Here is a 12,485-nt window from a genome sequence, read left to right on the forward strand (position 1 = left end):
ATGATTAAAAAACCTAATTTCTGATTGCTGACGTGGCAGGATAACAGAGCCAAACTGCATCGAAACCGCATTTAAAGACACTGCAGAGTATCAAATCCTGGTTCCCAATTTGAACGAACATCATATCTTGTCCGTCAGTTTCAGGAATCTCGTACAGAAAACAGATCTTGGCCGTCCATTCTCTTCCATGGTTTTCAAACTTCTCCCGAAATCTGACAGCGCGATCCGACATGGCATTTAACTCCTTTTAAAATCCGGATTTGAAGTCCGCCCTATAAATTCCCCAAAAAGGCCCTCACTTCGAAGAGAAAAAATTTCCCCCTTTTCTCCCGTTAGAGGGAAAACGCGAGAAAATCACTGAGAAAATTGAACTCCAAAAATTTTCCAGTCGAAACTCTGAATCTTCGAATCTGCTGTAAACTCTCTGTAAGTTCAAATTCTCACACTCTTTCTCTCTATTAATTTTCAAAACTTTGGTGGATAAACGTACACTCTTTCTTCAGGTGCTTTAGCTCCGAAAATTGCGCGTGTCGCCCTAGGGTTTCTGCAAATGCTTCTAAAGGGCTCGCATTTTTTTGATTCTTTCTTCACGTTTTTTGTGTTTCGTTCGTCAAATTCGTTTCTTTTTGGTTCATGTGTGTGTTTGTTCGATCTTTTTGTAGATCTTGCTAGGGCTTGGTTTTCGTTTATGTCTGTTTGTTTCATTGCATGCATGACAGTGGCTGGTTCCTTTCTGTTTTTTTTGTGTTTTTTCTTTTGAGCTTTAGTGCAGGTGGATTTTAGTTTTGGTTTGGTTTGCACTCCGTTTGGTAGCTGAGAAAATTGAGGTGAAGAAAACAAGTGAGGTTTTGGAGGTTGTGGTCTGCGGTGTTTTTGTTTCTAGGACGTGAGGAACTCATGTCAGCTCAGCCAAGTAGTTGTGTTCAGTCTGTTGACCACATTTCAATGTAGCTTTGATCCCAAGCAATAAAGAACCTGAACCTCAGAATTTTGATCTTTTTTTTTTCCCCGCATTTTCTTTGCAAGAGGTTGTGTCAGTTACTGTGTCCATTCTCTTCCATGTCTAGATTTTTTCTTTCCTTTTTTAATTTATGTTATTTTTGCCCCTGATTCTTATTTTAAGTTCATACTTTTGTTTTTTTTCTCTCTCTATTTTGTGTTTGCAATACAATATTCTGGATGGAACTAGTTAACTAAAAGATGGTATTTTTCTGTTGCACTTTGTAGCTGTTGAAGAATAAAGACTTGTTATGTGGTAAAAGGTCTGCATTTACTTTGAATTTGGTGAATTATGGGTGACGAGACCGAAGTTGTGGCGGCAGCAGAGAATGGAACTACTCTGCCGGAGAAAATGGAATCCGTTATGGAGAAGAAAGAGGAAGAAAATAATGGAGTGAAAGAAATGGAAGAAGACAGCAAAGGTGATGAGAAAGTTGAGACTGAGGCGGTTGAAGCTGAGAAAATGGATGAAGACCTAGCGGCCAAGGAAGAGAAGGAAAACAAAGAACTAGAAGAAAAAGAGGAACCCAAAACTGAGGTGATGGAAGAGGATAATGTGTCCAAAGAAAATGAAGCAAGTGAAGAGAAGGTAGAGAGCAAAGAGAATGTGGAAGAGAAGGTTGATGGTTCTAAGGAAAAAGAGAAGGGAGGAGAGATAAAGGATGGGAAAGGGCCAAGGAAGCGAGGAAAAGGGAGGAGCAGTGGAGAGAGAGTCAAAGATAAGGTGAAGGAAGTGGAAGAAAAAAAGGTGAAGGAACCAAGGACTCCTGCAGCTTCCACTATTGCACGACCTGTACGGGAGCGGAAATCTGTTGAAAGGCTCGTGGCATCCATTGAAAGAGACTCAACAAAGGAATTTCATATTGAAAAGGTCTTGTTTCTTAAACCCTTTTTGGTTCATTATTCCTGGTTTTTTGATATTTAGCTCATAGCTTACCTTGGAAATTGCAGGGTCGTGGGACTGCACTGAAAGATATACCTAATGGTATGGTTCTTAATTTTTGATAACTAACACCTACTATATTATATGCTTCTTTTTGGGCATTCTTTTTCCATATATGAAGTAAGAATGATATAGAATCTACTTGCATGTTCTTCCATCTTCTTGATCCTTCTATATGTAATCTCTGTATCCTGATATGGATGATAAATTATTTATTTAATTTATGACCTAATCACTAAATAATGCTTTGAGTTTTAATGAGGTTAGAGCTGGAATTAGGTGGTTTTGAAGGAAGATGTTTTTCTTGTTCTCTATTCAGGCTGCTATCCGACAATTTTGCAGCTGCCAGTAGGATCATATGATTGTCTAGCTCTTTATATTGTATGCCTTATCCTTGATCTTTTTGCATGTATTGCTCTTTTATGATAGTACAGACTTTAATTAAATCATCTCATGTATGGAAAACTGGAGTGACTAAAATAGCAATTTCATCAACATTTATTAAGGTGTCTTGGATTTACTACTGAAAACTTTGCTCCCTTTTTACTAGAAAAGTAGTTTTTTTATTGTTCCTTAATAAGCAATATGGGATTCTCCTGTTTGTGTGGTGTATTGAAATTGGATGTTCTCGTCATATTTGTAATAACATACCATGTGCAATATGATTTGTATGCCAAGGGTCATGTTGCAACACTATACTCTATGTTCTCATCAACTTTGAATATCTATTTTTATTAAGGGTCATGTTATGGTACTGCGGCAGTGTAGTGCCTCCTTTTTTTCATTGGAAGTATGGTGCCTCCTTTTCTTCAGCCACTGGATTGAATAAAAATCAAATCTTGACCATTGGAAGTATAATGGTCAGGTTGGAAGTACCAGGGTCAAGTCAGCTTCCAAATGTAATGTTCTAAAAGACTAAAGGCGGGTCTTGAGGTGTTTTGCTCAAATAAGGTGGGGGGTAAGCCTCAACATACGCCTCAACTTTACTTCTTGCCTCATCTGAGCAAAACCTCAACTTATGTCTCAACTTACGTCCTGGAGGAAGAACGAGATGTAAACCTCAACTTAAACAAATGAATGATTATAAAAATATCAAAAAAATCAGAAAAATAATCATAAAGTCACTAGAAAATTTAATAATAAAATGACATAAACTTCATAATTATAAAATTAATTATTTTTTCATTAATAGTTTTTACTTTAATTCATTTTTCTTTCTTCTAAACTTTAGCTCTCTCTCATATTTTTGGCAAATAATTTTCAACATTACCATCACTATCATTAATAGGATCCTCCAAGGAATATAATCATATCCAATTGTTATATTATCCTTCCCCAAACAGTCAACGATTCCCTTATTCTTTTTTCTCAATCTCTCCCTTTTCCTTCCATTTAAAAGGTTAATTGGAAATCAACTAAACTCTTATTTCATGAAAGCCTTAATCAAGTTGAGACCCAATATAATACTCATGAAATCTATATCAAAAGCCCATGAAAGTAGAGATGATAGTTGCCATTAAAACTTGTATTAAGGCTTAAGCATCTTATAAAGTTATATACCAGAAGACCATTAAGACCAAAAACCCATTGGATATCTGAGGTTATAGCCTCAAAGCTGTAAGCCTCGACGGCATGAAGCCTAAGCCTCACTAGCTTTTTAAAACACTGTCCAAATGTGACCGAGTTACTTCGGCATGTAGCCAGTAACCGCCTGATATGTCAATTTACCTCCCAATGACATATTGTTGTTGGATGCACAATAGAAAAATCTTCTAATGATGTATAAAGGGAGTAGGCTTTCATTTCTCCCAAGGGACCTACTTCTGTCACATCACTAGCCTGCTACATTACCTACCTCTTAAATTTACTCTTATCATCTCCATCCATTCTGTCCCAATCTCATGGTCCTACAATCAATCCCTGAACCTTTGTCTCCCCACTTTTCTCCAAAAAATGCTTACTCTTACTGCACACACATTGATAACGTACACAATTGAGAGTTATTTTAAAGTTAGATTTGAAATTTAAAAATGTAATTTCATGTTAAAATAGAACTTTGAAACTCTATTTTGTTACTTCTATAAAAGAGTTCTCTTTGTAGCATTTAAGATCTAATGTCATTTTTTGGGAATGATAGTATTTATTAGTGGATTTTATGATGATTCTCTGAATCAAATTGTCATATTTTGTTAAGTTGATTTGATATAGCGCTTCTATACATGTTTACATCTATACTATGTTAAAATTGATCATCTATTCCTCAACATGGGAAAAAAAGGCTTAAGATACAAAGATATGTAGGAGTCTAGAACGCTGAAACTCTATTTTGGTTACTGCTATAAAAGAGTTCTGTTTGTGGCATTTAAGATCTAACATCATTTTTTGGGAATGATAGTATTTATTAGTGGATTTTATGATGATTCTCTGAATCAAATTGCCATATGTGTTAAGTTGATTTGATATAGCTCTTCTATACATGTTTACCTTTATACTATATTAAAATTGATTATCTATTCCTCAATATGGGAAAAAAAGCTTAAGATACATGATATGTAGAAGTTAATGCATATATGTATTTACCATTTAGAAATCTATAGTTGTTTCTTGCATATTCTAATAGTTATATGCTTTGGCGTACTGCTCTCTGGGAATAAAATCATTTATTTGTGGGTTTGTTGTTTGGGTCTTATGATGAATCTCTGCATTAAAATGCCATGCTTCGTTAAGATGATTTGATATATTTCTTCGATCAGTTTTTACACAATTTCTACATCAAAATTGATTATCTATTGCCCGATATATGGAAAAACCTTTAAGAAACATCATACATGATATGTAAAGGTGGGAAGTTGATGCACACATCAGTTTGAGTTGACAATGGTGGTTCTTAGTATGGTACAACGGAAGTTTGATGGTAAGTCCATGTTGTGATAGATGATGTACTCAGTCCATGGCTGTTCACAAAAGATCAGACCATACATGTCTGCAATAATGCCATGGGTTTACTAGTAGTGTGGTTTATTTTTTGATAGTTAGTAGCTGTGTGGTTGACTCATTAGGGTATAACTCACAAAGGGCACACTGGAACAATGCCTTCTTGTCTGGTGTGATGAGGTGGTGGCTGAGACACTAAAAGTTTTGGTGGGGCACATTTGGTATTTCATACCACCCTTGTTTTATACTATTTTGTCGTTGTTTTAGGGCATTGAATTTTGGGAATTGAGTTTGCTGAGGCATGATTATTGGTGTAACCTCTGTGTTTGCAAATTCTTTACAGCGTATATTGAGCTAGGTTTGCTGCAGAACTTTGTAATTGTGATCTGGATTGGATTTCTTTATTCCTTCGCTGTTAGATCCTTTTCTCGCTAGATCAGAGGTTTTGATAGTTGCCAACTCAAATATAAGTAAAGGATTATTGAAATTTGGATTTTGATATATGATTGAGATGTTGAATTTATATCATTAGGAACCTTGAAGGGGAAAAGGGAGAACATTTTAAGGGTCACAGGTGGATTTTTGAGGATATTGTGAGAATTTTCCCAGGTCTCTACATTGGTAGGGCACTGGGGGGCCTACTATGGTAAAGGGAGTCAAGTAGAGTCCCATTTTTGGTGAGAATGTTGCATGGCTTCAAAAGGTCTTTTGAGGAGGAGATAAGAACGACCAATTTTGAGATGAATATGGAGAGATCTTTTAGGTGTGTGGGTTTGTTATAACTTTGTGCTAAGAGTGGTGAGATATATCAATAAATTTGTGTTTCTAAAAAATAGGGGGAGAAAAAGAATGGTGAGCCATCATTAAATGCTCAAAAAAATTAAATGAGCTTATTTCTAATTATTTTTGTTTTTGTTTGATTTGATACATGATATTAGATTCCTTTATTCCATTTGTTATTTGCATTGAATGTCAGGCAAAGTTATTTCCAGTAAGATCTTATAAACGACATGAATGATGACTTTCAAACTCAGGCCTCCTCCATTTTTAAATGGTGTAAAGGGGTGGGCCCATATCACCTAGAGTTTGCTTCACCGGTAGTTGGGATAAATGCCTTGCTGTCAGGGTGGATCCCCAGTATCTAAAGAAAAACAAAATGTTAGTAGGCTTGTTTTACCACAACTATCTATTTATGGCAATATTTGGGGCATGGTGATATTCTTTCTGTGATTTATGGATTGTTAAGTGAACTTTATATTTTATTAAGTCCTTGTGTTATGTGATATCCTGATATTTCCAAGAAACTTTTTCTTTTGTGTTATTTTTCTGCAATCTTATTTTTTCCTGCTCTTTTAACAGGTTCTTGAAAAATAATATGAAGTTTTTGTTTCTACTTTTTTCATTTTGATTGATGTTTGAGAGTATCGATGCTGAATAACATACAAACTTTCATTAAAAAAATATGAATTATATGTAACCTTCTGAAATTTGTCTTCTGTTTCAGTGGCATACAAATTGTCGAAAAGGAAGAGCGATGACACTTTTAAATTGCTTCATACCATTCTCTTTGGAAGGAGAGGAAAGGTAATTCAAAATTTTGTTTAAAATTTTTTAATGGCCATTGATATGGTAACTGGGACATATTAACTGAAACTGTGCCTTTGACATGCTTTTTTCATCCTAGAGTTTGTGTTCTTCATATGTTATTAATCCCTTTGGAGAAGGGATGGCCTTTTTTTTTTGGGAAATTGTCTAAAGTATTAATCTTGACACCTATATTTAAATTAATATTGCCACTTTCCTGCATTCCAAATGATGTTTGGAAATTCATCAAAGTTACCCTCAAATTTATTTTGTATGTTTCACCTGAAACGCTTCAGATTAATGTGTAAAGTGAAGATGTCTAAGGCACATGGTTTTAATAAAGTGATGAATTGCATTTTTGCTGATTCCCCTTCAATTTTTCTGGCTATTTCCATCTGTGAATACAAATGCTACAGTTTAATCTTTTTTGTTGCAGTTGTGTTGGACTATATCTGCTCCTGTTGACCATTCAAAATTCTCTTAGTTTGACTCCAAATCTTTACTTTCTGCAGGCGTTTCAGGTTAAGAATAATATATCCCGGTTTTCTGGCTTTGTGTGGCATGAGAACGAGGTAAAAAAAGAAAGATACATGTTTGAGAAAGGAACTTAGTGGAGTTTACATACAATTCTTTCGCAGGCATACTGTGTTTTATATAAAGAAATTTCCCTGTATTTGGTTGTAACCACTTGGTTTGAAATAGACGGTCATGGGTAGTATGGAAGATAAACCTTGTTGACCTTCCATCGTAAAAATTTTAGGCAAGTTTTTTACTTTCCATTATTCATTTTTAATAATTGCAGGAAAAACAAAAGATTAAAGTAAAAGAGAAATTTGACAAGTGCGTTAAAGAGAAGCTGTTGGAGTTCTGTGATGTTCTTGACATATCAATTGCCAAAACTACAACAAGGAAGGTCTGTTGTGTTCTTTATGCTTCATTTTAGGTTTGGAAAGTTTCTATGGCTAAAAGATTTTGTACTTCGCCGATTTTCTGCTGAACCCTCATTGACTGGGAAAATGTAGGCCATTCCACTAGAATTGCCTTGTGCATGTGCACAAAAGCTAGTTCCATAAATGAACCCACCAATTAAATAGTTTGAAATGCTTCTGCCCTGTGCAGCATTGAGGATCAAACTATTAGGCTATGTTTGGTTCCTGGAAAATATTAAAGAAAGAAAAAAAATGTTAAGGAAAATGGTTTTCTAATGTTTGGTTTCACTATGGAAAATACGAAAGAAAATCAAATATAATTAAAATTAGTCAGAAATGTATGCATTTTAAAATTATTTAATCTTTATATAATCAAGGAAAATGAGTGAAAGGAATTTGAAAAAGCATATAAAAATAATTTATTGACTTTAAATTTATTTTTCATTTTCCTTCATTTTTTCTTTCCTTTCACTTTTCCTCTCTATTTTCTTTTCCTCTTATTTTCCTTCAAGTTTTCTGGGAACTGAACGTAGCCTTAATCTAATATCCTTCAAAAGAGGAGCCTAATAATCTATAACTGTGATGTGCAGCCTAAATTGAAATTTTCTTTCCCTTGAGATGAGCATGTGAGTGATGCCACTATAATGATTTTGAGATACACATGCAGGAAGATATCGTTACAAAGCTGATAGAATTTTTGGTGGCTCCTCATGCTACAACTACTGTGTTACTTGCAGAAAAAGAGCAGGTTGTTCACCTTAACTTTAAGTTTATCATTAAAATGCCATTATATGGAACAATGTTTTTGCTGTGGCTTCTTTCTTTTTATGTGTGTTCTATATATCAGTCAATTAAGGGCAAAAAGCGCAAGAGGGTGGTCAAACGGAATTCATCTATGTCTGGGAGCACATCTTCAAAACGTTCAGCGAAGGTATCATTTTACATTTGGCAGAATGAGAAATATAGGTTGTCAGTATATTATTACTTGTGATATGATACGATGCTCCATAGCCTAGTAGTTTGTCTCTGTGAAACTTCATTGGGTAAGAACTGGAGTCTAGTTATAAGAGGTTGGATTATCTTTCCTCTTGATCCAAACTCTTTTCACTACCACTCCGTCATGCACCGTTTACAGTTGATAGTTGGGAATTACTCTTCTACATTATGAGTATCGATTAGGGACCTTTTTCATCCAGGCTGGAGGTGTTATAGGTTATAAAATGGTTCATGCATAGTCGTGGTATAGCTGTTATAGGTTTTGCATTGTGCCATCTGAAGATTCCCACTTAACATAGGTTGATGACAGACACATTCAATTATACGTCTTTGGTCCCTAAATTTTCTTTCATTCTTTATTTGCCACATAGAGGTTTTGAGTGGGAGGACATGAGACGTTTATTTTGAGGCTTCTTTTATCTTGGGGTTTCCCCCCCTTCAAACTTCTCATTTTGTGGCTCTAGTTTTCAGGGAGTGAGGAAGGAAGCCTGTTTAATAGTTTGTCACTTTGTTCGTTTATTTACTTGTATCTTATTTGTTATTGTTTTTTCTGTCATTCTCTGGCATATTTTTCAGAGTCGAAGAAAGACTGAGGATACTGATACAATGGAGGAGAAAAAGAGTATACATGACTCTGAAGATGATTCAGAAGAAGAGGATGACAAAAATGAAGAGGAGGAAAATGAGAATGGTATTCCTGAAAGATCTGAGGATGAGATATCTGAGCGTTCTGAAAGTGAGGAAAAAGGAAATGAATCAGAAGATGAGTCTGAAGAAGAAATAGTAAAACGCAAACGAGATTCAAAGAAAACACCCGTGAAGAAGGAATCCGCAGGAAAAGCTAAAACCAAGAAAACACCAACACCAAAGAAATCAATCTCTCCACCAAAAAGGTCTAAGAAATTATCATCAAACCGCTCTAAGGCTGATGATGACAGTGATACAAGTCCAAAGGTGTTTTCAAGAAAGAAGAAAAATGAGGTAGCTAAAGGAAGGTCTTCGACTCCAAAGAAATCTGTCTCCAAGGAAAAACCTGGTAAAAACATAATGTCTTCTTTTCATATCCGTTGTGGTTATGGTGCTGATAAGAAAGTTCAAAATGGTAGCTTCTGTTAAAATTTAGAAAGGGGAAATTTTGATAAAGGTTGCTTTGTTCAACACTTCCAGTTTGTTCTGCAAAGTAAAAAATCAACTAGGAACTTATTTCCATTCTAGTACAGAAGTTTGGTAGAACTTTTTCATAATCAACAACATTGTGAATATTTTCTGTTTTTCTGAAGGGAAAAAGGCGGTGAAAGGGAAGGACAAGCCCAAAGAAGATAAATCGAGTCCAAGTGATGACGAATTAAGAAATGCAATATGTGAAATACTTAAAGAAGTTGACTTCAATACGGTAAGAAGCTGATGCCCATAATGCTCTGATGTCTATATTAGTTATAGGGGTAATTGAAGGATCTTTGAGAATGTGTAGTTTGTCCCCACTTATACTGTTTGCTCCATGAAATCTAGTGAACACCAAAATTGCAGCCCTTTGGCCTAGTTACCCCTTGAAATTCAGTTGAATTGTTTTATAGAATCATTATGCATTCACCTAAGGGTCATACTCTCCCGCCTCTCTCACGGGCACAAACCCATCCGCCTACACTCAAGCACATCCTACATGACACATTAAGAAAATAGTTAATTTTAGCTTTATAAAATCATATAGGTAGAGGTAGAACCACAAGATGGAAGATATAGAATCTGTTTGGAGGCATTTTTGAAAACTATTACTCAAAAAACAGTTTTTGAGAACAGTTTTCAAGAAGAATTCTTTGATGTTTTCAATAAGGCAATGTTTGGGAAGTGTTTTCGAAAATAGTTCTGAAAACCAGTTTTTGAAAACTATTTTTTGATGTTTTGTAGAATAAAAGTCCATTTGGAAATTTGAAATGTTCTTAACATGTTTTTTATGTTTTTAAATATGTTTTGAAAATAACTTTTATTTGTATTGTTTTTTTTTTAATCATTCTCCATATTTATATAATTATTTTTTAAAATAGTCCTCAAAAAATGAGTGAAAACAATTGAAAAATGTTTTCTCAAAACTTCATATTTTCTGTTTTTAAGAATGGAATTATTTTTTGTTTTCTAATTGTTAATTGTGTTTTCCTATTTGTATTTTTTTTTGGGTGTTTAGGAAAACAGTAAACTGTTTTAAAAAACAGCTACCAAAATATGGCCTAATTCTCTATTTTCCCATGAAACTTGGCAATCGATTTTGGTATTAGTTTCTGAAAGGATCTTTCTCGTGGATTCACTAGTCAGCAGTTAGTGCTTCAACCTATTTAAATATTGCTTTTAACTTGTTTTTATTTTTTTCCTGTAGGCTACATTTACCGACATTCTGAAGCAACTTGGTATGTACTCTCCATTTCTATTGACTTTTATGGATTCTATGGTTGTTCTTAACGTTGGGAATGTTAGGATGCTTAAAATTGGCCTTCCAGTACTTGGGTGATCAACTTGTTCAAGCTTTACTGATAGAGCAAACTGATCACTTCTACTCCTGATCTGTCAATTTTACCTAGGATTTTCTTTGTTTGGGTGGATAAATTGATGCTTATGGATTATCACCCTTGTATGGAATATGTTAATTAAGGCATCCGGTGCCATTGGGATCCTTGAATATCCTGAAAGTTTAAAAGTCTATTGTGGGTGTTTGTTGAAATGCAGGGAGTGTAGCATGGTGTTGACAGTTTCTAGCTCGATTGGGATGAAGATTTTCTTCCCTTGTCTATTTGTAGTGGTGGGGAGGATGTGTGTTTGAGAAACCTTATGTGAGACTACAGCTAGGGTGAGGGTTAGACTGTGTTTTCATCTTGATCCCTGACAGAAACTTTTTCATGTCTCAGCTCGGCAGTTTGAAACGGATCTTACTGCCAGAAAGTCATCCATAAAGCTCATCATCCAGGAAGAGCTTACAAAGCTAGCTGATGAGGTTGACGATGAAGATGAAGAAGGTGATGCTGAGAAAGATGAAGCCCAGCCTGCCAGCCAAGAGGTGGAGGCCTGACCACCTAGATAGCGCAAGGCATATGAAAAATGGTATACCTAATTAGGTCTGTCATTGCCCTTCACCTCTTTTCAAATTCTGTTTGTGCACCCATGTACTGTTTAGTTATCTCTTGAGTACATCCAGCTGTAACTTATTCTAGTGTTTTATTTCCTGGCAACAGACTAGTGTTGGTTAGAAAGTAGTGGAGGTTGAACTGCCCGAGCTATGCTGCAGTTTTGCAGCCTGTTATGTACACATTAACATCATAAAATCTTTAGGAATTTTTCTCTCTTTAATTTAACCGACTTAAAAGGGATAGATGTTTCAGTTTTGTTTCAGATATAGTCCGGTATTTATATGCCATACTTTTTTGAGTCATGTATAATTTGAATCTTGGGTGTATGATTTTCCTTTGGACGGTTACTGATACGTTGGGGTCTCATTTTTTGGATTCAAGTGTTTGTTTCATCTGTTGATAAAAATATCAAACCGACAGCACAATATCACACTCGTACTGCTTTTCCGGTACTGGTACCATGCAGCAGGGGACCCTACTGGTGGAGCAGTGACTGATTGTTAAGTTTCTTGGACCCATTTTGTTCAATGGGATTGGCTCTGGATTTCCTTGTATCACAAGGATGTGGAATGTGGTGCTAGTACAACAGCTCTGGACCTTCTTGTCGGACAAGTTGGTAAATGCTCCCCAGGCCGGAGAGATGCGCGTTTATCAGTTGGTTGCTCTTGGTATTATTTGCTTTGTTAGTACCTACAATTGTGTCCATTACTTTGGAATTCGGATTTGTTGCCATTTCTCACGTCATATTTGGTTCATTTTGGACTCCATTTTGCTTATATCGAGTGCTGTTGAGGGAGATGAAGCATCGAAACAAGTTGCTGCGGATCCGCCGTAAGTCACTTTATCCCAGCTTGCATGTATTGTGAAATTATTCAAATGATACGCAGAATGCGAGGTAATTGTTACTGAAGTCGATACCAACACTGGTAAAGGCCTTTTTGGGTAATCAGATTGGTTTCAAACCACTGGGGGAGAGCTGTGCAAAGA

At 35.6% G+C, this 12,485-nt stretch overlaps 1 protein-coding gene across 2 annotated transcripts; it reads left to right on the forward strand.

The window, feature by feature from the left end:
- Positions 1 to 307: 307 nt before the first annotated feature.
- On the forward strand, positions 308 to 11,849 carry LOC117908775 (DNA ligase 1). Of its 2 annotated transcripts, none has more exons than XM_034822502.1 (12): positions 308 to 426; positions 1,228 to 1,870; positions 1,951 to 1,984; positions 6,381 to 6,460; positions 6,973 to 7,032; positions 7,263 to 7,373; positions 8,057 to 8,137; positions 8,237 to 8,320; positions 8,962 to 9,421; positions 9,666 to 9,778; positions 10,754 to 10,784; positions 11,280 to 11,849. In XM_034822502.1, the coding sequence occupies exons 2-12, from the start codon at positions 1,292 to 1,294 to the stop codon at positions 11,438 to 11,440; spliced, it is 1,794 nt and encodes a 597-aa protein (XP_034678393.1). In that variant the 5' UTR covers positions 308 to 426; positions 1,228 to 1,291; the 3' UTR covers positions 11,441 to 11,849. The 2 variants fall into 2 exon arrangements, with proteins under 2 accessions (XP_034678393.1, XP_034678394.1); XM_034822503.1 differs by lacking the exon at positions 11,280 to 11,849 and adding an exon at positions 11,101 to 11,248.
- The last annotated feature ends 636 nt before the right edge of the window (positions 11,850 to 12,485 follow it).

This window comes from Vitis riparia, chromosome 19 (genome assembly GCF_004353265.1).
Source record: "Vitis riparia cultivar Riparia Gloire de Montpellier isolate 1030 chromosome 19, EGFV_Vit.rip_1.0, whole genome shotgun sequence".
In the NCBI taxonomy this organism is placed as follows: domain Eukaryota; kingdom Viridiplantae; phylum Streptophyta; class Magnoliopsida; order Vitales; family Vitaceae; genus Vitis; species Vitis riparia.